Source organism: Passer montanus, unplaced genomic scaffold (genome assembly GCF_014805655.1).
Source record: "Passer montanus isolate IOZ18808 unplaced genomic scaffold, ASM1480565v1 scaffold62, whole genome shotgun sequence".
Taxonomy (NCBI): Eukaryota; Metazoa; Chordata; class Aves; order Passeriformes; family Passeridae; genus Passer; species Passer montanus.
In genome coordinates, this window is record NW_024371260.1 from 553,696 (window position 1) to 578,753 (window position 25,058).

Sequence of the window (25,058 nt, forward strand, 5' to 3'; positions counted from 1 at the left end):
AGGACAAGGACTTTTGATAAAATTCTAGGTTTGAGAAGACCCGGTTAAATAAACCAGCACAATACATCTTTTCATTAGCACTGGTTTATTTCAAGTTGCTTATATCCAAAGTTAGTCCTGGGTGTTTTTTCTTGGAGGCTGGAGGCAGGAGCTGTGAGTGGCAGGCTGGGCAGGACAGAACACACATTGTAATCAGGCCAGGCTACGCCTTCTCTTATTCAGCTTTGCTTTCAGGGTGGAGAAGGCATATTTTATTGTGTAGCTCTTCACTCCTTGGCTGGACTGTATGTTTCTGTGGTTAGGTACTGCACAGATTTGTTCTTTTAATGATACAGCTTGAAATTTCATCAGAACAGTACTAAATTACAACTGTTCAAGGTAAGGCATGTTGGAGTTTTATCGTCTCGCCGAAAGGCATCCTTGTGATCTCTTACATCCAGAGGAAGACAATTGAGCAAAAGATACACAGTAATCAGTTTTTGTCAGACCTTCAGGACAAGTAAAGGACTCTTTACTAGTTCATCTGTATTAACAGAGACTTAGTTCTCTTTTTGTAAATTTTTCTATGCATTTTTCATGAGGTCTCAAAGGTACATTTTCAGAATGAGGATTTTGTGGTTACTGTTGCTAGATTGAACAAATAGCTTTCAAACTCTAGTACTTGTTACTGAGTTTAATATGTTTAACCAGTTAATTATTGAGAATTTATTTTTACATGAATAATTTTGATTCAGTTCTAACAATATGTAATGTGGCTAGACAGTGCTGTATATTAGAAGTAGTTATCTAGAAGAAAAAGGGTTCCAACTATAGTCCTTTCTGGGTGAGGTGTGTTTAAATCTTTGGTCATGTAGGTGCCAGATCCCATTTGAGTCAAACAAACTTCTGACCACTTGTAAGAAGAAAACAGAAGTCCTCAGAAAGGACTTTGATAAGTACATTTAATTTTAGTATGTGCTTTCAAATTACAGAACTGAATTAATCTGATTGTCTTAATAGCTTGTGATTAAAGTTTCCATAGTAGCCCTAGACCCAGCTGCCCTGCCTACCTGTTCATTTACAATCATTAATTCTTTTAGGCAGCAGGAGAAGGTTGCTGCTGGTTCTCTGCTGGATTGTGTTGTGCAGCATATGGCTCTTGGGAAGGGAGCGTCCTTGCTTTGGGGAGCGTTCTCTTTGCTGCAGAACGGTCAGGCTGCTCTGCTCTGCTTTGGGAAATGATGGGCAGGTGGCGTTTTCAACCTGGCATGGGGCACACGTGCAGTGCCTCCCCTGGAGCAGAGTTACCTGCGGGAGCAGGGCTGAGGGAGGCTGCTCTGGTGTTCTGTCAGCCTGGGCAGCAGGCAGGGCTCTGCCCCAGCCTCCATGCAGGCTGGCACCGGGCACTGCCTGTGCTTGGCTGGCCTTGCAGTTTCTTTGTGCCCCTAAAAACCAGGCTGCAAGCTGCCTGTGCCAGCACGGCTCCCCACACTTGACTAGGTTAAATGCTGCTTGGGATTTACAGCAGATTCCAGCTGAGGCGCTTACAAATAGTGTGAATATTGTATTTCAAGGAAACCAGTGTCGTTTATCCCAGTTAAATGGCAAGAGATTAACAGCTCAGGGCACTTCGTTAGTGTCAAGCTTGGGATAGGCTGCTGTTCTGGTTTGAAATCACCAGTCTGTCTTTGAACAAGTTCTGTAGCTTGCAGGAGTTTTGTGACAATTAAACTACCCCTTCACAGTGCAGCATTTAATGCTATTTAAGCAGCTGAGATGAGGATAATACTTGGTTCAGTTTGATTGAAGGGAAGCACTGATGTATGGCTGGTAAGCTGTACTTCATATTTCCAATGCTGGCTTGAGAGTTCCTTCCAGTGTGTGGTTCTGCTGAAGTCAGTAGATCACAAACACGGATAAAGGGCCTTTCCTGGATATTCAGCAGTAAGTTTGGTGTTTTAAAATCCAGTGATGTTTGGCCTTCATACACACAAAGGGATTTAAGCTTTATGTTTTAAAATCTGGTGATGCTTTAGCCTTCCAAAACACAGAGGGGTTTAAGCTTTATGATTTTATTGTCTGCAGCACAATAAAAAGACATGACTTTGCTTTCAACTAGGCCTGTTGTTTGAAGGTTCACTAGACTCTGCAGATGCTCAGCATACTCAAAATTCTGTTCATATGTGGTTACAGTACTTCAAGGTTTTATAGAACTCCCTATCCAGCAGTAGTGGGATTTAGGAGGTTGCTAAATTAGGAGAAGATTTCTCAGAACATTAAAAAAAACCCTAAGCATTTTTGTAATCCACGCTCAGAAGCATTAGAATGGAGATGGAGGGTTTTTTCTGGCAGAGATCTGTTGTGGTGTTTTTTACCACATCCTTGCAAGGATGAAGATGAATGGATGAAAGGACTCAGACTTTCAGTTGGGGTGTAACTGTCCCGGATGTACTGACAGAAAAGTGCACAGTTGTGACCTCCTCGTGCTCCTGAGCCAGAGCTGTGTCGGTGAGATGCAGGTTTGAGTTGTGGGTGTGCTCCATGGGAGCTCAGACCCGAGCAGTTCTGGCCCCTTCCCTGGCAGGGAGCAGGCTGTTGGTGCCTCTGAGGAGCAGGTTTGTTCTGAGACGCCGTCCCTGGGAGGGTGCTGCAGCACCAGCTTCTCTGGTAAACAGAGCAGTGTGCTTGGCATTGCTGCCTCTGTGCCGTGCTGCAGGCTGGAAGTGTGCCTGCGTGAGCCTGCTGAGGCAATAAACAGAGTCTTGCCATATTAAGTAAAACCACATGGAGTAATTAAAGGCAGTTTGCATTAAACCAGTTCCTTGTGAGATCTTCCTTGCTGCATTGTTATGGATGGAGATGATACATCCTGTCTGCTGTTGCTACTAACTAGCTAAAGATTGCAGATGAAAGCATATTGGGGGTATTATGGTTTCCTGTGTGAGTTCTCTAGGCTTAATCATTTATTGAAGTGTCCTTTTATCACTGTTCTTTAATTCCCCTAGGTAAGCATATGGCACATGACATGAATCCATCTTAGTTGGTTGAAGAGACAGGATTCAGGAGTCTGGGTTAGCCTTCCATCTCTGCTGTTTTGACAATTTGCTCGTGCAGTTCTTTAGAGGTGAAATGGCAGGACTCAGCTGTGTGATAGTGTTCAAGCCCTAGTGTATATTTTGCTGTAATTGCACAGGCATGCATTTGATAGATTTTAAGTTCTTGATCTCCTGCAGACCAAAACCTGGGTGATGTTGCCTATGGATTGCTCTTTGGTGGGTTTGTTGTAACTTCTAGCAAAGCATTTCTTATATGCATCATTTGCTGAAGCTGACTTGGTTTTTCTGGTAAGGAGCAGTTTTCAGGATGTTTTTCAGTAGCTCTAAGCAGCTGGATACATGCAATTTTCCACAATTGCATGTGGGAAAATTGTGCTGTTAAGGAAACTTAACCATCCAGGAGCCACTCAGGCAGTCACACTCCACCACCTGAGCTGGGATCATAACATAAAGCTAAATATTTAATAATTAAGGGACTCTCCTGCTGGCTTGTCACACAGAAGATGACAGCCTAGTAGATAACATGATTTGATCTTGCATCTTCAGTGATGTAGTAGAAAAAACTCTTTTTGAGGCTGACAAGGAAAGAGACTGCATTTCTTTGCAGCAGAGGAAGAGCAGTCATCCTGAGACAGGCTCGGGTGATCAGTTTGAGGCTCTTCTGTGAAAGATACTCTCATGTGAGATTTTTTACTGGGGTTTCCCAATATCCTGAAACAACTGCTGAAGAAATGAAGTTTGACCTCTTTTCCATGTGTTTTTTTAATGATAGTGAAACCCCCTATGCAGGACAAGAAGCTGACATGAGAACAGTTCCTGTTCTGGAGAGCACTCCAGCAGCTGTGTCCCAGGTTTTCCATGGTGGGGGAAGCAGAGTGTGAGCAATCCCTGGTGTTTCGTGTGCCCTGGTGTGGTGCTGACTGAGGTTTGCTGCTGTCACACTTGGCACTGATGGCAGCACTCCCCATCACTGTTAGCAGGTTTGGAATTGCACTTCAGGGGCATCTTAAATCCCAGCGTAGTTAGAAACTAATTTAAATTCTCTGAGTTACTTTTGAAAAGCCTACAGGGACACTCAAATTTTCTGAACATACTTAGCCAGGATTTTGTCTCAAATCTTTTAGTTTATTAAAACCTTGATTCAGAATTACAAAAGAGGAAAATATGGAAATTAATACTAAAGCTTTTTTTAAAGATACTGTCAATTTCAAATGTTTTGACTTTGTATTTTGTTTCCCTTTCAGTTAACAAGCATAAGCCATGGATTGAAACAACCTATCATGGCATAGTTACAGAAAATGACAACACGGTGCTCTTGGATCCCCCTCTAATAGCCCTGGACAAAGATGCACCTCTGCGTTTTGCAGGTAAAGAATTCATCTGCATTTCTGTTTGAAGATGTGCAAGTGCTTTCCTGGGGGCAGGTGCTCTGTGTTAGTGTGTTTTCCCTAACAGCAGCATAACATTTCAAAGCTTTTAGGTCCTAGGAAATGTGTGTGCATGGACCAGTGTTTTATTTCAGGTTTGCAGCTGTATCCAAACCAGAAAGTACTTTGCTTCTTTCAATTTCATGTGTACATGGTAATTTTTCTGGTGGTTTATTTTTGTTTTTGTAGTGTCTATCCTTTGCCTCAATCCTCTTGATTCCACATTTCACAGCATTCAACGTGGGAGTTCTGAAATAATGATTTTCTTACTATTCTGAAGAGAGTTTTGGTTTCCTTAGCATTATTTGTGTCTTAATAAAGTGAAAATACTAATTAGTAGAATTAGGATTGCATGTCTGTGATAAATTTGCTTAACAGTCTAGGGTATTTTAAAAACTGAGCAACTTCCTCTGGCTGAAGAAAAGGCTTTTTCTCCTCTAGCAAAACATATAGAGAATGATACACAAGATATTTGCCAAGTGTGGGCTAATTCTTCACTGTGAACATAGGACTGACAATTTTCTTATAAACTTCTGCAGTAGATCTTTTTCTGAAAAAATTTGTTTAGGAGTACTGTATTCATTAATTGGATGCAGTAGTATGGAAAGTCCTTTTTTGAATTTGACAGTGTTAGAAAGATGTGTTTGAAGAATACCACTGGCAGGTATTTAAATTACTTGCAGTGGATAACACAAGCTTCATTTGGATATTTGGAGAAGTTTATTTGGTGAAGCAAAATTTGAGAGTTAAGAATCCTGGTGAAGTACCTATTGGATGTGACATGAGCCATTTTTGGGAGCATTGCTTAGTCTGGCTTCATGGAGGAAGAGATAGGAGAGTGATTAAATTAAATTAAGAGCAATTTGAAATCTTCAGCAGCTGACTGCATTGAGTGCTGCAGTTTTATGGCAGTTTGGTCACCATTTCCTTGAGGTACTGCTTAAAGTAACAGTTTTGTTGCATTATCATGAGGCTGTAATTATCTCCAGTGAAGTTGAAGGTAATGGTAAATTTGCTGTTCAGAAGTTGAGAGATAATGCTAAACCTCTGAAATTCAAACTTCCTCGTGTATTGGGTACATATGGCAGAGGCTCTTCTACTCTCATAACTGGAAACAAAACCTTCCGTTGCCAAAGGAAGAAGCTTGTGTTGGGATACACAAAATCTGTTAATTAAGAAGAGGAATGGGAAGCCTGACGAGTTCTCAGGGGTGAGGAGAATGTGAATCACCTCTTGCAGTCCTTAAGTGCTTTAAATGTAGGTGCTGGTAGTTCAGTAGCATTGAATAGATTCTGAAAATGGCAGTTTTATTCCTCTTGGATAGGAATGTTCTCAAGAAGGTACTGTCACAGTATTTTCAGATATTCTGTTGTGTTTGCAGAAGAAAATCCAATGTCAAAGCATTCCTTAAATGAGACTTTCCCCATTGGGTTGATCTAAATTGTATAAACCTGCTTTCATTAAATGAACATTTTTATCAACTGGAAATTGTAGAAATAGGATATATTTGTATAAACAATATATTTTGGCTTTTAAAAATGGACATTCCTTAAACAGCAGGAGCAGACCAATGGATTTAAAGAAATTAAGTTTACAGTATGGCATGTGGATATTTTAAAGACTGTTGGGTTTGGATGGCACAAATGCTGAAGGACTGTGCTGTGGGCTCAGTGGAAGTGTTTGTGGCCATTAACTGCAGCAGTGCTGCAGCCTGTCCCTGAGGAGCCTGGGTGGGTGAGTGCTGCCTGTGCCAGCCCTCTGGGGCTGTGCTCACGTCCTGGCACAGACACTGCTGGTGCCCAGCACCTCTGGGGCTTCTGTGTGAGCAGCCCACGGGGCCAGGGGTGTGCTTTCACAGCAAACAAAGCCCTGCCAGGATTAACTGCCTGCTGCAGCCCTTGCTGCTCTGCTCCTGCTTATAAATCAAATTTATTCATGCTTCAAAAGGCTGGATATTTTAATTAATTGTGCCCTCTAGCTGAGCTGGGAAACTTCTGAACTGTCTGCAGATTTAAAATACTTTAAGTAGAGCTTTTTTGCTTTATTTCAATTTGGAGCATGTCGAAACATCTCGAAACGAGTTCATTTAGATGCTTTGGAGTACCTGAGCTGTGGGGCAAGTAAAAGTAACATTTATTGCTATTTATTGCTCTGCTCACTCTGTGCTGTGGGTAGGAGCCTAAAATTCAGGTGTGTAAAAATAAATGGGGTTATGTAGATGTGTATTTCTTGGGTTATTTGTATGGTTTTAAATGTGAAATGACACACTTCTGGAAACAGGGTGGATATAGTCGTGCCAGCTTGCCTTGTCAAGCTGCCTGGCACATGGGGACAGGATGGAATCAGTCTTCTGCACCATCACTGCTACAGATCTGCTTGAGAAGACAGTGACCATTCTTGTTCCTCTTTTCTACATTACAAATTGAATCATGTTGGGATTTGATCCTAAGTGGTTTTGCTGAAAAAAAGAAAAAAAAAATGAAATAAAGGACAGTTATATTTTTTTATTGTATGTTTATTGTTTGTGCCTAAAACCAGTCTGATGGCTGAAGCTCTCAAGCAGGGATTTCCCCTTTACTGTGCATGAAGGAGCTGAATTTCTGTTACATTTGAAACAGACTCTGCTGTATCTGGATGCCTTCACACAGCTGAACGTGCAGTGGCTCTTGGGGCAGATGTTTGAAGTGTTTGCCTTGGTTTTTTGATGTGCCTGTAGCAGGGCTTCTGTCCCTCTTCCCCCACCCCTAGAGAAAACCACTTCTCAGCCACAGTCCTTTATTTCCCTCTTGCTATTCTGGGATGCAAGTAATATTTTGTGGGGGTTAGGAATTTTTAATTTGAAGCACGGATACGTGGAGAGCTTTGAAAAGGATCTCGCAGAATCTCTGTAGATTCTTTTAAACAATGCCCCAAATCCATCAAGCCCTGGGGTCCCTCTCCCTGTTGGGGGGGGACTGGGGCAGTGCTGATGCCCCCAGCTGCCACGGGCAAGGTGGGAGGGGGATTCTTGGAAAAGAAGTGTCCTGTAGGAGATGGCACTGTAAGCAAACAGATTTTGCTCGTGTCCCATCTGTGGCTCACTTGCTTAGCTCGTAGCAAACCTGAGAGGAAATTTTGTTGCCAATAGCGTTTCATTCATTTTTGTGTCAAATTTGATGCTATCCTGCTAGGAAAAACAGATAGCTCCCCTCCACATTCCTTAAATTAAAACTTGTGTTCATCAGGATTACAGTTTAATGTGTATATTTTTTAGTCATGAATTATGGCAATACTTTATACAGAATAATGTAAATAAATTCAGATAAATTCTACTTTATAGGCAGTTATTCATCAACATGCAGTTTTGAAAATATCTTGTTTAGCAGTTGGTACTATTAAAAAAAAGAAAACAAAGTGTTGATCGTATGGAATATTTCAAAGTTCTCCAAATGAAAACCTGGAATTAAAGGATTAAATCATATTTACCATAACTAAAAGTCTAAAATTGTAACAGTTACAGCAAATCACCGCTGGAATTTTAAAATACAGTTTTTCCAAAGCTTTTCTGTGTAATGTGTGCATCTTTGCCTTTTCCTTATTTGCTCCCATTCAACCTTTCCTTTACTGACATGGGTTTGTCTTTTTTCCCTTTAGAGAGTTTTGAGGTGACAGTCACCAAAGAAGGTGATAAAGGGTTCTTTCTATCCCTTTTATGAATATTAACCTACTAACTTTGGTTATGAAATGGGGAATCAGCACTGAAACAGAAGATCCTGTCATGCTCTTTTGTCCCATTTATTCTCCCAGTTTTTTTCTATTTTAAAATATATTGATAAAAAGTGTTATGTAACCAAACCCTTGGTTAGAAATATCTGTAAATCAGACATCCATTTGAACCATTTGGGGTTATTGTGTGGACACTGAAGAAGTTGTTTGGGGAAAATTAGCATTTTCTGATATTTTCACTTGTAGATCACTTCTTTGGGACAGCTCAAGTTTCCACATGCTTTGTGATGTTGAAGTGCTGAAGCATTACAGCACCTTCCTGCAGTGCACACCCTTCAGGACTGACTTCAGTGGTTTAAAACATGAATCACCCCCTTTTTGAATACCTGTAGACATGTTTTCATTAGGAGTGTGTTGTTGCTACTAAGAAACCACTGCAACTCTAATAGCAAAATAGTGGGGTTTGTTGGTGTAAGAAAATCCCCAGCAAAATACAACAAGTTGCAAAGGTAAAAGCAGAGAGTAGGTGGTCAAAGAGTTTATTGAGTGGCTTTTGTAGTGTGCTGGGCTCACCCAGCTGTGCCAGCCAGAGTCGTGATGTGTTAAAAATGATGTGCTGGGGACTTCTCTTCCAAGGTTGTAGGGTGAAGAGTTTGACTAGAAGGAAAGCCTTCTAAAACATTTCCTGAGAGCCTCCTTGAATAACATTTGGCCTGTGTTAGTAGATAGCTGTTGAAATGGATGCCTGAGAAGTTGGTATTTCTACCTTTCTCATTCAGTAGTTTGTTTTGATTCCCTGATTTTAGCCAGGTACATTGCACAGGAAGACTTTGTCCTTTGATCTGTTGACAGAATTTCTGTAATTATGGTGCTGAACCTGTACTCGAAGCCTTTTCATCCCTTGACTTGTAACTGTGCATTTTAACCTCTTGCTCTGGTCAAAGTAAACCACCTGCCCAGCTATTGCCAGTAGCTTGGCATAGAAGGTATTGCCAGTGGCCTTGGCTGTATGCTCACATAAGATCTACTCTTGCCCTAGAGCTGTCTCAAGTACTCCTGTGAAATGCCTGTCTACATTTCTCTTTTTCTCTTTTGTACTCCTGCATGAATGGATGCAAAGTAAACAAGTTGCTTGGAAGGCAGACGTTTGCTTCTTTTTACTAAAGTTCCCAGAATTCACCCATTTTAAAGCACAATGCTCTTGCTTTGTCCACAGACCCTCACAAACCCCTGGCTGCAAAATATTTGGTCATTTATTTTAAAAATGCATCATCGTGTTGACCAGTTCTAACCTATCTTTACTTTAACTCTGTAGGTGAGATTTGTGGATTTAAAATCCACGGGCAGAATGTTCCCTTTGAAGCAGTGGTGGTGGATAAATCCACTGGTGAGGGAATAATACGCTCGAAGGAAAAGCTCGACTGTGAGCTGCAGAAGGACTACACGTTCACCATCCAGGCCTACGACTGTGGCAGGGGACCAGATGGAGCAAATGCAAAAAAATCCCACAAGTAAGTCAGTCTGGGGTGGGCCGAGGGGAAGTTGGGCTCCAAGGGGTCTCTGTGTGTGGTGATTGATGGTCTGTGTATTGAGAGTAAATGTGAACCAAGTGTTCATCCTGGAAGGCTTTTCATGGAGCCACAGAAAGGGTCAGCTTGGAAAGGACCACACTGGCTCATCTGGTCCAACCTCCCTGCTCAAGCAGGGCAGTAATAGTGATAAAAATAGCAGCAAAATGGACATGGGCTGCTTGGACACCCTTCTTTTGTATCTTATGTGGTACTGCTTTATCCCTTGGTGTCTCTGGATTTACAGTAGAAAGCCAGGTGGGGATAGAAGCAGGGAAGCTGCTGATACACTTAAAATCTGTCTTGAATAGGTAGAGTTTGCAACAGGGTACCAGGCCTGGACATTCTTTTGGAATTCAGTTTCTAAATCCAAAAAACTGTTTCAAGAAGTCAGTCGATTAAGCTTAAAAAAATGCCAAAGCATTCATGTTTCGATCATTTCCAGACAGCCCCACCAGAGAACCCAAGATCAATAGCATGGGGCTCATCTCTGCCTTCATTAAAGAATGGGAACAAAGCAGCCTTTAGCTTATCTTTATCTAAGCAAAAACCACAATATAAAATAGTCTCTAGAAAACCTACTTGAGAATAACTGCTTGACACTCTGGTGTGAACATCTGCAGAGCATGTGGGAGATGAGCAGTTGTGTGAAGCAGAGAGGGGCATAAATAAGATGAGGAATTGAGTAGCAGAGGTCGGCTTGGTGACAAACAAAACCTTGCTGTTTATAACTATACAAGGATTTGACTTTTATTTGCAAATAACCAGTGGTAGTAAACAAAACTGAGTTGTATAGCAATACACTGGAGAAACAGCCACTGCTTTCCTGGTTAGGGTAGTTGAGGTTGTTTGGTTTATTAGTCAGTGGTTGCTTTTTTTCTGAGAGCTGGAATGCTGAAGGATGGCTTCATGTGAAAAAGAAGCTGATTTGGTAGGGTCTCTAATACCCTAAAAGCATTTCTTTGAGCAGGAGAAAAGTGACAGTCATTCAGAACCGGGTACAAATATTCCTATTAATCAAACCCCAAACCTCCACATTCATGGAAGTAAGTGGACTGGAAGAAAAAGAGGCAGATGTAAAATGCAGATTTTTCCTTGTTTAACGTACCTAGGAAACAGACCTTCAACACAGGTTTTCCTTTCTTATTCCTTGGTCAGACCTATCTGTGTAATTCTTGCAGCAGCTATTCTGTGGTAGTATAAATGCCATTTACCTTCATTGCAGTGGTGTGTTCTATGGTCCAGGCTGCTTGGAGGGAGCCCATTGCCCAGGAGCAGTGCAGGGTCAGAGCTGCCAGGTGGGAAGGCTGCAGTGGCCCTGGTGGCAGAGGGGGAGCTGCTGTGTGCAGTGTGGCAGGAGCAGGGCGTGCAGTGTGGCAGGAGCAGGGCGTGCAGTGTGGCAGGAGCAGGGCGTGCAGTGTGGCAGGAGCAGGGCGTGCAGTCCCTGGAGCCGCGCGTGTCGTTGCAGGGCCACCGTCCACATCCAGGTGAACGACGTGAACGAGTACGCGCCCGTGTTCAAGGAGAAGTCCTACAAGGCCACGGTCATCGAGGGCAAGAGGTACGACAACGTCCTCAGGGTGGAGGCCGTGGATGCAGACTGCTCCCCCCAGTTCAGCCAGATCTGCAGCTACGAGATCGTCACTCCGGACGTGCCCTTTGCCATCGACAAGGACGGTGAGACACGGAGCTGGCCCTGGCCACCCACAGGGCAGGGGCCTGCAGGCTGCCCCTGCAAAGTCAGTGCAGGCTGATTCCCTTGCACATGAGTTTGTTCAAGTCTGTATGAAGTACATAGATGGTACCTGGCTGCAATTTATGCAGTAGTGACCCTGAAGAATTGTCTTGATGTCTGACAATTGCCTTTTTTTCTGTGTCAGGTTATATAAAAAACACAGAAAAGTTAAGCTACGGTAAAGAACACCAGTATAAACTGACAGTAACAGCCTATGACTGTGGGAAGAAGAGAGCTGCTGAGGATGTGTTGGTTAAAATTAGCATTAAGCCTACGTGCAAGCCTGGCTGGCAAGGTTAGTTTGCTGTCTTTCCTCTCTGCTTTTGGCATTTGCTGGTACCTTCAGTTAAACACGAGAGATCTTTAATATTGTTTCTTTGGATAACTATTCAGGTTGGAGCAAAAGAATAGAATATGAGCCTGGCACTGGTTCCTTGGCTCTGTTCCCTGGGATGCATTTGGAGACATGTGATGAGCCAATAACCTCAGTTGAAGCAACGGTGGAACTAGAAACCAACCATATTGGTAAAGGCTGTGATAGAGACACCTACTCTGAGAAATCCATCCACAGGCTCTGTGGTAAGAAGGCTTTTGTTAAAATAAAAGTGCTCTCTCTTGCTTACTAGTTTTACTTTGAATTTTAGGTTAGACCAGAAATCAATCTGGTCTTCATTTGCACATAGTTTCCTTCAACTCATTTCCCCACTGGTAGCAAAAGGCATGAAATTGCCTGAAGGTGACTTCTACAATAATTCTCAAATGTGGTAAAGAATCTCTTTCTTCTGCCTCTCTGCTGTCTTACATAGACTAATAATGTCCCTTGCATGAGATTTGTGTTCAAGAGCTGGAAGAATTTGTATGGAAAGGTATAGCTCTTAAATCCTCAGTTTTTCTGAGCATGGTGGATGTAATGGCTGCAATCTGATAAATACATGATGCAAAACTAGAGAAAACAAAAAAAGAGTGGTTTGAAAAAAAAAAACAAAACCAGTTAACTTGGATCAGTTATATTTGTACCATGCTTGCCCTAGGAATAAATGCCCTTGGCATCCACTTATGCTGCAGTTAAAGGTCTTACAAAAAGTCAGTGAATCCTTTGTAGCCATATGGAAGAATTGAGATTACAGGATAAATTATCACTCACAATTTATGTCTTCAACCGCCGTTGAAAGTAATTGAAAGTCTGAGTAGCATGTAACCCCAGAGACCCAGGCAATTGCTGAGCTCTTCCCTGATTGAGGTCAGTGTGACGTTCAGGGTACCTGCTGCTGCCTGTGCTGTCAGCAGGCAGTGAGCTGGGAGGGGGTGCTTGTGCACTCTTCAGCTGGACCCCTTCTGGTCTCACAGCTGAGTGCAGTGTCCAGACAAAGGCATCGTGCTCCTGGGGCTGAGGGACAAGGGCATTAATGAAAGGGTTCCTGAGATGGAGGCAAAATCGCATTCTATAGCTGTGGAGGTTGAAATGTTTTGCTTATTATGAGATTAGTTGTCTACCCAGAAGTGAAATTTGTGGAAGTTACCATGGTATTAGATGCCTGTAATTAGTGCCACACTGTGTAAAAGGAGAATTGGGTGATGGTAGTGCATAATCCTGACAGTTGGTGCTGAGAAATTAGTGCTGAGATAAACAGTTGAATTTGAAACCAGTGGTGGTCTTTTAAATTTGTGTTTTCATTTGAGCATTTGTGTTGTAGGTGCTGCGTCTGGCACAGCTGAGCTGCTCCCCCCTCCAAGCAGTGCTGCTAACTGGACTGTGGGGCTGCCCACGGATAATGGCCACGACAGCGACCAGGTCTTCGAGTTCAATGGCACGCAGGCTGTGAAGGTTCCAGATGGTGTTGTCACAGTCAATCTGAAAGAGCCCTTCATGATTTCAGTGTGGATGAGGCACGGGCCTGGAACCAAGGAGAAAGAGACAATTCTGTGCAATTCAGACAAGACAGGTTTGTCAATACTTCAATTATAAACAGTCTTTTTGGTTGGTTGGTTTTTTATGTGCTCTGGCAGCACACGTGACAGTGTTTTCTCTGCCTTAAGATTTTCTTGGAATTTATATGAAGTTGACTTTAAAAATCACTGTTGTGCTTATGTTTAGGCTCAGCCTTAGATTATGTAGCTTTAGATTGGGCAGACTTATTTTTCTAATTCTATTTCAGTTTACATTATGCACTTCTTTTACTGTGGTAGATTACTTATTCTGGCACTGCAGCCTTGAGTTTGCATCTCCAAAGATAGCCTTGTTCTTGATGCTGCCTAAAAACATTAAGACACACATATCAGGTCTAGTGACAGCATTTGCTGCTGTATCTTTATTTTCCTTAGGAGGATTTAATTTCTCTTTCTCCAGGGATGATTTTTTTTAATTCTGTATATAATTTCACTCTCTGTTTATGACACAGAAACAATAATTTGGAAAATGCCATTAATAAGAAGGAAATGTGATAACCCTATTTCCATAATTGCCATTTGTATCCAAAAAAGCTCTTCTGTTTGCAAGTAGAGCTCTTTTTCTCCTGCTGACAGGTTTATCTCTGGCTGTTCAGTGCTGTGCCTTGCTTTAGGTTGGGTTTGGATAGAGACTTCCCTGTCTGTTCTGCAGCCTCACGGGTTCTTCACGAGTGTTTGCCCTCACTACTGCTGCAGATATTTTACATTCCTCTTGCCCTGCCTGATTTCCTTCTGCATCGATCACTGCCACAGTGGCTGTGGTGTTTGGGAGTGGAATTGCAGAGCAGGCTGTTTGGTGGGTGGGGTGCAGGAGGTGACGCTGTCCTTGACCGCAGATATGAGCCGGCACCACTTCGCGCTCTACGTGCACAACTGCCGCCTGGTCTTCCTGTTCCGCCAGGAGCCCTCCCCGGGAGCCTCCTTCCAGCCCGCCGAGTTCCACTGGAAGCTCAACCAGGTGAGCCTGGGGGCTGGCTGCCAAAGTGCCAGTGCCAGCCACGAGGGCTAACGGCCCTGGCACTGTGCTTAGTAATAAATCCTTCCTGCCACTGCAACTCCTGTTCTGCAGAGCCCAGCAGTGCTTGCTTTACTTGTGATCAGGTGGCATGCTCAGCTTCAGCTTTTCATCTTGAATATAAAGTAGAAAATACAGCATCGGTCTTACAGCTGTGAGACTGTTGTCTCTTTAGTTGTCTTCACTAAATGCACTCTGAGGTGGAGTGCATGAGAAAACAGGAGGTATTTATTCCAGGTTGATTATGGCATTCAAGTACTTCTGAGCATGTGACATTTTTTCAGCCCCCTGAGACCTGTGATAAATAGTCGTGGTTTTTTAACAGTTTCTCTCAGCAAATACCTGTCCTTTGTCATGTAAGATTGTCTTTTAACAGTACTTCAGGATGTACATGCATGTAGATATGTATTTTTAGATTGAAATATACTGTTATTTAATATAAAAATTAAAGGAAAGGAAGTACATGCAGCTTCCTGTATTGGCAGCAGAATAAAGAAACTTTTTATTAATGTTTGGCAGTCAGTTTGCTTTTCAGATGTGTGCCATGTGTGTGAAAGATCATCTGTGTCTGTACAGGCTTGTGTTGTAGGTCGTTGGTACATCTGCATGTATGCTTATGTAAAACATGGCACCAGATCAGTTACTGAACTGTAATGGGGAAAAAAAAAGAATGTTTAAAACTCTGTGTGCTCAGGTGTGTGACAAAGAGTGGCACCACTACGTTGTCAACGTTGAGTTTCCCGCGGTGTCTCTGTACGTGGATGGGGTTTCCTACGATCCTTTCCCAGTCACTGAGGACTACCCACTGCACCCTTCCAAGATAGAAACACAGCTGGTGGTTGGAGCATGCTGGCAAGGTAAATATTGACAGTTGTTAATACTTTAATTAACTTCTTTAACGAAACCTCTGTGGTTATCTAGAAGTACCCAGCAGCTCTTTCAGTGCATGAATGTAACTTGTTTTGCCTCTTGCAGATGGGTTTTGCTCCAAGCTGGTATCACATATTTCCTCTGAGTCATTTTTTCTAGGAGTGTTTGGTTGTTTTCTCGTTGGCCACAGGTGTGTGAAATACAAGGCTGCTCACCAGCCTGTATTCCATCAACATGATTTTTGTGGTGGCCATGGGGAATACTCTTAGCTTATTTTTAATAGCAGTTCTAACAGTACCTCATATACTTCAGATTACCAAGCAGAACACCTCATTTCAAGTAGGTTGAAAAGCATCTTGTAGGAAAAGTGTTCTCATCAATGGAAACCTGTCCAGCAGACAGCTCTGCAGAGCAACACAGCAGTGCTGTCTCTTGGGTATTTTACCATTTCTGCTTACAAAAATAGACATCTGCTTTATTGTCTGCTCCATTTAGGCTGCTCTAAGTTATATATACAGCTCTTCTCCAAGGAGAAAAAGATTTTATCCTTCTGAAGAATTTCTTTTAACATTTATTTTAAAAAGTTAAAAGCCAATTTTCATTTTTAGTGCTTCCATTTGATAATTGACTGCTCAATAAATGTGATTCTATTATTGATTAAGGAATCTGTGTTGATAATGGCTTCTTTTGATCAGCTTACAATACCTGGTGATGTACTGTATTAGTCTGGATCTCACATTAATTTCCCCTCAAATGGAGCCAGTTGTTAGGCTTGTGTTGTCTTACTAAAGGTGGTTTGTGTGAGGTTTCCTTGTAACAGCACAGTGATGTGTCTTCCCCTGCACTGCAGCTCTTGGTGTTTCCAAGAACTCATAATCCTTGAGGAGCTGGGTCCAATATAAGCACGCTTTGGGGGATGTGCTGCTTTGTATTTTCTGGGATTTGAGATTTGCCAAATTGTAACTTCTTGGTCCTTTCCCTATTGTCTATTCTTTGTCTTGCTTTTCTACAGAATATACAGGAAGTGAAAATGACAATGAAACTGTGCCCGAGACCTCTGCAGGTTGCTGGAGTTTTTTCCCTACTGTTTTATTTCATTTTTAAGCCAAGACATTGCTTCATCTCGCACACAGCATGAAATGCAGGCATTGCATTCGGGCCATTGACCTTCACATAATCCTCTCCTAGGCTTGTGTCTTCATTGTGCTTCTATTTGCAGGGCATCATCAGCTGACTTCTGCTTGGTTTTGGGTTTTTTTGTTTGATTTGGGTATTTTTTTGGTTGCATCCAAATGTACTTCCATGTACAAATCTGCAATGGTTGTGATTGCAGTGAAGTGGTGAAAAAAGTTGCTGTTGTGAAATATCAGCTATAATCTCTTTCATCCAGTTTTGTTAAAGCATAAACACATATCATCCTATATAAATGTATGTATTTATGCATGTAGGTATGTGTCTTTATTATAGAATTTATTCAGTACCTTGGGCAGGACCTCTGGAACTCAGGTACCTTTGCTCCCCTCTCAGAGCAAGACTGAGTTCATATTTAGATCAGGCTGCTCATAAAGACAGACCTGTAATTTACAGGGGGTACTCACTTGGTCAGATATTTATATAAAATTCTAATTGTGAATGGACTAGCAGGTATTTCAGAGTTACTACAGGGTTATTTCCTCATGACATATTTTAGTGATAGTTTAATGGGTTTTGTGTCTTGAGGTAGGCTACTTAAAATCTGTATATTTTAAAAAGTGAATTCAACCCTTCCTGTAAAGATTAAGAATTGCTGGAATAGTCTGGATGTAACTGGCAAGAGGTTTCTAGCTGTGCATCACATTTTGATTTGGCAAGGAGGGAGCAGCATCCAGGGGCTCCAGAAGCTGAAGCTATATGAAAATAGTATAATTTGTAACAGGGCATTTCACCACTGAATATTTGAGTTATACCAAGAATCTTTTATCATGTATTATTTCTAAAACAAGCTTAGACATCTTTCTAAAATCAGGTTGCTCAGGATTTAGCAAGATGGACTAACTGATGATTGTGACATCACCTTCAAAACCACTGAGGAATAAAGGGCTTGTTAGGTTGCCCTTATCAGACTTAGCTCAGCTGAGTTACCTGGGTTTAAACTGCTCACTGGAATCTGCAGAGAAGATGGACCTTTAGAGGGGCAGGTAACTCTTGGACAGCTCTCTCAGAAGGAGCTGAGTGACTTTGCAAAGCTCCTTTCTCCCCTTGCAGTGTAGGGAGAACCTGCAGTGCTGGTTTAGGTGGAGATCCCTCACACTGCAGGGATGCTGCCCTGTGTCCTGAGTAGGAGGAGGTGTTACCTCAGAAGAGTCAGGTTTCATGGCTCATCCCATTGTGTTTGATTTCTGAGCACCACCTCGCTGTATGGGGCTTCTTTTGAGATGTTTGTCATGGAACAGGCAGTTCAAGGTGGCCACAGCTGTCTGAAGGCCACGTGCATGGTGAACTGTTCAATTCTTTCTTTATGCCTGACCATAATCACAAGGTTAACACCCAGAATGGATGAAAACTAACCCGCATGTGTAAAATACTGTGTGTATCAGCTGGCATACTTGTTTTACTAAAGAGAAAGCAGAAAGAATCGTGACAAGTAAAGATTTTTGCTCCCTGGTGTTTTGAAGGTGGCGAACTGCGCATGGCTCAGTTTTTCCGAGGCAATCTGGCAGGGCTGATGATCCGTTCTGGTAAACTGGAGAACAAGAAGGTGATTGATTGCCTCTACACCTGCAAAGAGGGGCTGGATTTGCAGATGGCTGATGGTGTTGGCAAAGGTGTGAAGGTAAATTTGCATATAAACAGAGGGCAATGTGGATATTCCTTCCCTGATCAGAGTTACAAGTTTTACTGGCAGCATTAACAGGGTGCCCCAGATATAACAAGCTCATCTCTTGTTGCATTCTGCATTAATATTACATAAAACTAGGAAATTTTTCTTGTATAAACCTGATCTTAGAACCGAAAGTTACTTTGCTGTCTTTTAAGTCTTGAAGAGAAACTGCTTATTTGTAGGCCTGTGTTTTATCAGCTGTGCAGATTTTCTAAAAAGAGATCTTTAACAAGCAGCTTCATAAAATGAGATTATGTGGCTTTTTCAGTAGCAGGGTTGTGTGAACAGAGCTAAATTTCTCTTATATGTTAACTGTCTCTCTTCTGTATTACTAGAGCCAGAACTGTGATATGTGTTAGATTATTTCTTAAAGATTGAAACACAAATACATTGCACTGGGGTAAGGCAGTGAGTAGGGAGCTCAGAGTGTGTGCACAAGGCTGGGAAATAATGACCCTGTTGCTTTGAATATGGCTGCAATTCTCCTGCATTTACCAGTGCTGAACTCCAGTTTGAATTGCCAGATCATGTCACTCAGCTGGGTGTTCTCTTATGGTTTTCTGCCTTGTTTTCAGGTCCACATGAACCCGAGCCAGTCCACGCTGACCATCGAGGGGGATGACATTGACAGGGTTGACAAGGCCATGCAGCACATTTCCTACCTGAACTCCCGCCAGTTCCCAACTCCTGGCATTCGGAGGCTGAAGATCACCAGCACTGTCAAGTATGTCCTGGTGTGAGCTGGAGCATCCCTGTGCAGGGCTGCTGGAGCCTGGTGTTCATGGACCTCACTTGTGAGAGACACAGGAGTCCTGGGCTGTGTGGCCATCCCACATTTCAGTACAGTGAATGTTTTCCGTACCAGTGCTCTGCACTCTGACTCAGAATGGAGTAGGGAGTGTGTAAGATGGGGAGGAAAGTACTGCCAGAGTGCTGGGAGTGTCTCCAGTGTCACAGCTTCATTAAAGGGGTTACCTGTGGCTCTCAGTCAAAATGTGGAAATGAGGCCAAATGGTAACTGTAAGTAAAAATTAATTGTGAGATTGCTCCCTTGGTGGCTATTCCATACTTTCCAGGGCAGCTGATGAATTTATCTAAGACTCTTGGGTCTGAGACAGCTTTTCAAAAATGTATAAAGCAATTACTGTGTGTAATTGTGCTAGCCTCTGAAATAACCACCTTGCCTGCTCCTGTCTCTCAGGTGTTTCAATGAAGAGGCCTGTGTCTCCATTCCCTCCGTGGAGGGCTATGTCATGGTCCTGCAGCCAGAAGAACCAAAGATCAGCCTGAGTGGCATCAACCACTTTGCGCGCTCTGCCTCGGAGTTCGAGAGCGCCGAGGGCGTGGCGCTGTTCCCGGAGCTGCGCATCATCAGCACCATCAGCCGCGAGGTGCAGCCCGAGGGCGACGGCGACGAGGATCCCACAGGTGACAGCCCCTGGCCCCTGCTCAGGGCTCCCCTTGCAGGGGCTGTGGGCTTTTCACACAGAGCCCTGCAAGGGAAAAGTGCTGTAGATCCTCTGGGCTAACAGGAGCTTACCTGGAAACGATGATAGGTCCAGGCTGTTATCCTCGTGTAAACATCCCTTGTTTGTATTTTATTTTTTAAATCATTATTTTGTGAATACTTGTTCTGTGTAAACATCCCTTGTTTGTATTTTGTATTTTATTTTTTAAATCATTATTTTGTGAATACTTGTTCTCCTCAGGCCTAGATTTTAATATTTGTTCTGGTGTTTCTGTTCTGTGATTTGTAGTTCAAGAGTCTTTGGTATCTGAAGAGATCATGCACAACCTGGATATGTGTGAGGTGACAGTGCTGGGAGAGGAACTAAATCAGGAACAAGAGAGCCTGGAGATTGACATGACACGATTGCAGCAGAAAGGCATTGAGATGAGCAGTTCCAACCTGGGCATGATAATCACAGGTGGGGGTTCCTGCTGCTGCTCTTGGGAGGGTCTGAAGGGACTGACAAAGGGAGCAGGTCTAGAGAGGTGGTTTGTAACACCTTACTCCAAATGGTTCATTTTTTTCTAGAATTTCAAGCTTGGACTACCTTTACGATTCCAAGCACAGCAATTCTGTCGGAAGCTGTGGTTCTAGAAAATACAGCATTCTAGAACCTTCCTTCTGTTCTTTACTGTGTTCCAAATAGCAGGTCACCTCTGCACTGTGGAACTGCCAGTTAGATTTTGCCCCAGAAAAGACTTGTCCTTCCATGGGTACTCCAGTGCCTAGGAGCATGCATCATTCTTTTCTGTTATGTTAAAAGTATTCCATAGAAAAACTCCCAGAATCCTTTCAAAGCCTCACTGGGTTTAGGATTTTACCACAAAACCAACCCACAGGATTTCAGTGGAGCCCCACATGTGTGTCAGTGGTGTTACCCTTTCTGCATCCTTGAAAACCCAAGAATCCTGAGGTGAAGCACTGGAGTAGCATTTGTCTGGGCTGTGCAGCCGTGCCAGTCCTTGGCAGAGCAGCTGCTGAGCTGTGTGTGTCCCACAGGGGTGGACACCATGGCTAACTACGAGGAGGTTCTGCACCTGCTCCGCTACAGGAACTGGCGCGCGGCGTCGCTGTTCGACCGGAGGTTCCGGCTGCTCTGCTCCGAGCTCAACGGCCGCTACGTCAGCAACGAGTTCCAGGTGGAGGTGGGTGCCTGCCCGGGGCCAGCCTTGCCCCAGCTGATGCACAACTGACCACTTACTGATTCAGGTGCTGTCCTGGAAATGAGGCTTAGGAAATGCGGCCATTTCAGGCAGTATTTTATGTAGAAATGTGGGTTTAGTCCTGTGTTTCGGCTTGAAATAAAGTTGTTTGTAGAAGAAATAGTGTGGTTAATGGAGGTGTGAAGGTTGCATTGAAAACACAGATTTTTAATTTAGCAAATGGAGTGAGAGTGGTGCTACCCAGAGAGCTGAGTGGCCTTTGTGTGTCACTCCAGGGATGCCACAGATGGGTGTGCTGAGCCCTTGGTTGTTTTGCTTGTGATGTGTAAATTTCTGATACTAAGGGATTATGTTAAAGCACAGAGAGGCTAAAATTACATTTACTCTGCAGCAGGGTACAGGTTAATTATTTACTATGCTTATATCAAATAGATACAAGTACAGTGGAAAGTGGCATTAGAAGCACTAAAATGTTAATTTTTTTCTCTTTATTTTTATATCTTCAGAATTAAACTGTTGGATTTCTGGAGTTTAACACTTTCTGTTTGTCTCTAGGTGAATGTTATCCACACAGCCAGCCCAGTGGAACATGCCAATCACATTGCTGCACAGCCACAGTTCATTCACCCCGTGCATCATTCCTTTGTTGATCTCTCTGGGCACAACTTGGCAAACCCTCATCCCTTTTCAGGTAAGGATTCTCAGCCATTGAAGTTAAGCTGGTTTTTTGTCTTTCAGATTGATGTAATTATATTTAAGGAAATGAGGCCTAGTTCTTACTTTCCTACTGACTTTTTAAGTGCCTGTAGACAAACTGCCCTTGTGTAATAGATATGAAATGTAATAATATACATGAAATACTTGTGTAAGGCCATTTCCCCAGGCAGGGGGGGAGTTGTTGGCACAGTGCAAGAGTTACCCGTGGTGTGTTTTCTGCAGTTGTCCCCAGCACAGCCACGGTGGTGATCGTGGTGTGTGTCAGCTTCCTGGTGTTCATGATCATCCTGGGCGTGTTCCGCATCCGTGCCGCGCACCAGAGAACCATGAGGGACCAGGACACAGGCAAGGAGAACGAGATGGACTGGGACGACTCTGCTCTCACCATCACTGTGAACCCCATGGAGGTAACCTGGGCACTGCTGCCCCTTCCCACCTGTGCCCTTTTCCGTGGCATTGCCCCTGGCCACAGGAGGAGGGGAGAGCAGAACCAGCCCTGAGCACAGGGCAGACAGTACCTGGGAATTTAGAACAAATGTGTCAAATGCCAGGGGCAGCTGCTTGGGATCTTTCAGGGGTTAGAGTTTCATGATGGAGAATGGGATTTTACAGGCCAGTGTTCATCATGTGCACAGTGCCTTGAACACAGCCTGCCTTTGTCTAAACTCGCAGGAATTTATTGCCAGAACATCTGTGTTTATGATGTTGCCTTCTCCTGTGGCTGACATGAATTTTTAGAAAATTGGGAACAAGAAAGATGTGTGACCTTCATGCTCTGTGTCCTATTGTAAGATCCTTTTCCAGTAGAATTTGCAGTACTGGATCCCCTTCAGAGCCACTTTGTGTAGAGTGCCAGCATTGACAGCAGTATCACAGAACTCTTTTACAATGTGCTACTTCCTCTGTCTTTTCTGCTTCTGCCTAATTCCTGCTGAACTTCTAAATCCAGCAAGGAATCTGCACTAGCTCTCCCTCAATATAATACCTTGAATAAAGAACAGAAAGAATCTTGGCCAGTATGGTAATGACAGCTCATTTTTGTCTGAACAGACTTACGAGGATCAACACAGCAGTGAAGAGGAGGAGGAGGAGGAGGAAGAAGAAAGTGAAGACGGAGAAGAAGATGACATCACTAGTGCAGAGTCTGAAAGCAGTGAGGAGGAAGAGGGAGAGCAGGAGGAGGACCAACAGAATGTCAACAGACAGCAGCAGCTGGAATGGGATGACTCTACCCTCAGTTATTGATTCTAGCTGCTCCCTTTGTCTTTATGTTCCCGCTCTAGAAGACTCCACTGTAACACACTCCATTGGTACCAAGGATTCATGGTGTTTAAAACAAAAAAATTCATTCTGGCCAGTAGATTGACCCCACACAAGCCGTGTTTGTGTTCTGTCAGCTAGTTCCTGATGTTTAGGGTTGTAGTTAGCACCTCTTCCTTCAGCCATGCCTCAGTGACTGGATTTTTTTTACGCTCTGTGAGGAACCACCTTGCACTTTTTTCTTCATGTCATCTCAGCTCAGTGACTCTACAGCTCTGTAGCCATTGCACATGAATTTCTGAACTGTCTTTTTTTGCTCAGTGAAACAAACTTGGCTTTGTTCCTTTTTCTCTTTCTAAACGATGCAAAGATTGCTTGTTGACAAAGGGTAAAGCTGCTCATTTCAGCCTGTTGATTTCTTTTAATTTTTTTCCCCGAATTAGTGCATGTGTAAAGTGGCAGAATGAGGTTAATATGTAGAAGATTAACAAGACTTTTTAATATTTTGTAAATATATTGGAATTATGTAATTATGTCATTTGTGGTAGTGAAAACAGGGATTGGGGTTTAAAACATGCTAAAGTGAAAAATCATGCAGCATGAACTATTCCAAGTCTCATCCTACTGCAGCAGGAGCACGGGCACAGTTCTTAGTGTAGATGTTCAGTAACTCTGTCTTGGCCTTGACTGCCATGTGTGCTCATGCCCCACTCTCCTTGAACTCCTTCTTTTCTTTCATCTCCTTTTTTTTTGCAGAGGGAACAGACAAGCTTGTGAGAAGTTGTAAAGGCTTTAGGAGCCTCTGCAGAGGTTCAGCTCCCCTGTGCACTACAGTTTGTTTTTAATTTTATTTTTTCTCCAATTAAGGCTTGCCATGAAGGCTTTTAAGTTATTGGGGAAATAACACTACATGCATGGTGGGCAGATCTGTGTGCTGTGGCTCCTGGTAGTTCTGGGGAGAGTGCCTGGAGTCCAGTGTGGGCTGTGCACACTGCAGGCAGCTCTGGGTGTAGGGGAGTCTGAGCCCTGGCTACCTGAGCACCCGGGCTACCAGTCTACAGGGATAGGGATTTAGGGGGTTTTTGTTGTTAATTTTTTCTAATTTGGAAGTGGGAGGGTTTGGGATGTAGCTGATACCACTGAACACTCCTGCTCCTCCCCTGCAGCCCCTTGTACAGATTGTTGTTGTTTTAAGCCTTTGTTTACACTTAGTAATTGTGTTTTCCTGCTGGTGAAAAACTGTAGCATAAATTATCCAACCAGAACACCTTGGGAATCACGTTAATTCATGTAATTTGGGTTGTTTCTGATCCCAGTTCCACTTTGGGATTGCAGAGGGCAGTAGCTGGAAGATACAAACATGGGGGGGCTGTTTTTAATGTCAGGCAGGGTTGTTTAACTTTATTTGGTCTGATGCAGAGTCGTGAATAATGAATTTCTGCTTGGTCTCTGTGGAGGTGGATTAAAGAGTAACTGGCTCTGCCTGTGCCAGGAGCCTGGGACTGCATTTCCTCCTGAGCAAGGTAAGCCATGCACCAGCCTTGGCTCCTGGTGTGGTGCAGAGCCCAGGGCAGGGCCAGAGAGGGGCACGGGGGTCCTGAGCACCAGAGGGAGGAAAGATCAGGGCTGAGCACGTGTTTGTACAGCTGGAGTTCCAGAGCACCTGCTGGTGATGGGGTTAGCTCTGGGGAACCTGGCTGAGGAGTGCCTTTAAATAGAGATGGACCTGGCAGAGGGAAAGAACCCACACCAGAGCTTACTGTTTTTGGGGTTGGTTTTGTTTTTGGTTTTTTTTTCTTTTTAATGTAAAATTTTAGATTTCTAAAATGGGAAAATGGTTTTGACTACTTACGTGGTAATTAACTGCTAGTTTTAAGTAAACTGGGAAACTTTTAACTTATGTCTGACAGTTGTCCTGTGTTAATGTGTAGAAGACTTATCCTTCCATATACTGTTGCTGTAGCTGCTGTATTTTAGACCAAAACTGATCATGACTTAATGGTAATACTGAGGGGTTGTAATGTCCTGATGCAGTTTGTAGCCACTGTGGGTATAACTTTTCAGATGTGTATATTGGTAACAGGTCAGTTTGGAAAGTCTATAAGCTACAATAAATTTCTGGTTCTAAAGGTTGTTTGCATTTTTTTTCTTACTGAGGGAAACAAAATAGAATCCAGTTATATAAACAGTGTTAATTTGCCTGAGTTTTGTGGTCATCGCTCTCAAGCACAGAAGGACTTGGCAGC

General features: G+C 43.2%; 1 protein-coding gene across 1 annotated transcript; it reads left to right on the top strand.

Moving 5' to 3' along the window:
- Positions 1–3,838: 3,838 nt before the first annotated feature.
- On the top strand, positions 3,839–24,941 carry CLSTN1 (calsyntenin 1). Its single transcript, XM_039727551.1, has 19 exons — positions 3,839–3,896; positions 4,280–4,402; positions 8,096–8,125; positions 9,483–9,678; positions 11,204–11,412; positions 11,616–11,765; positions 11,864–12,049; positions 13,165–13,413; positions 14,254–14,375; positions 15,127–15,289; positions 16,315–16,365; positions 17,957–18,114; positions 18,738–18,886; positions 19,364–19,590; positions 19,920–20,090; positions 20,672–20,817; positions 21,391–21,526; positions 21,775–21,959; positions 22,603–24,941. Exons 1-19 carry the CDS (start codon positions 3,839–3,841, stop codon positions 22,795–22,797), a joined length of 2,904 nt encoding a protein of 967 aa, XP_039583485.1. The 3' UTR covers positions 22,798–24,941.
- Positions 24,942–25,058: the final 117 nt, after the last annotated feature.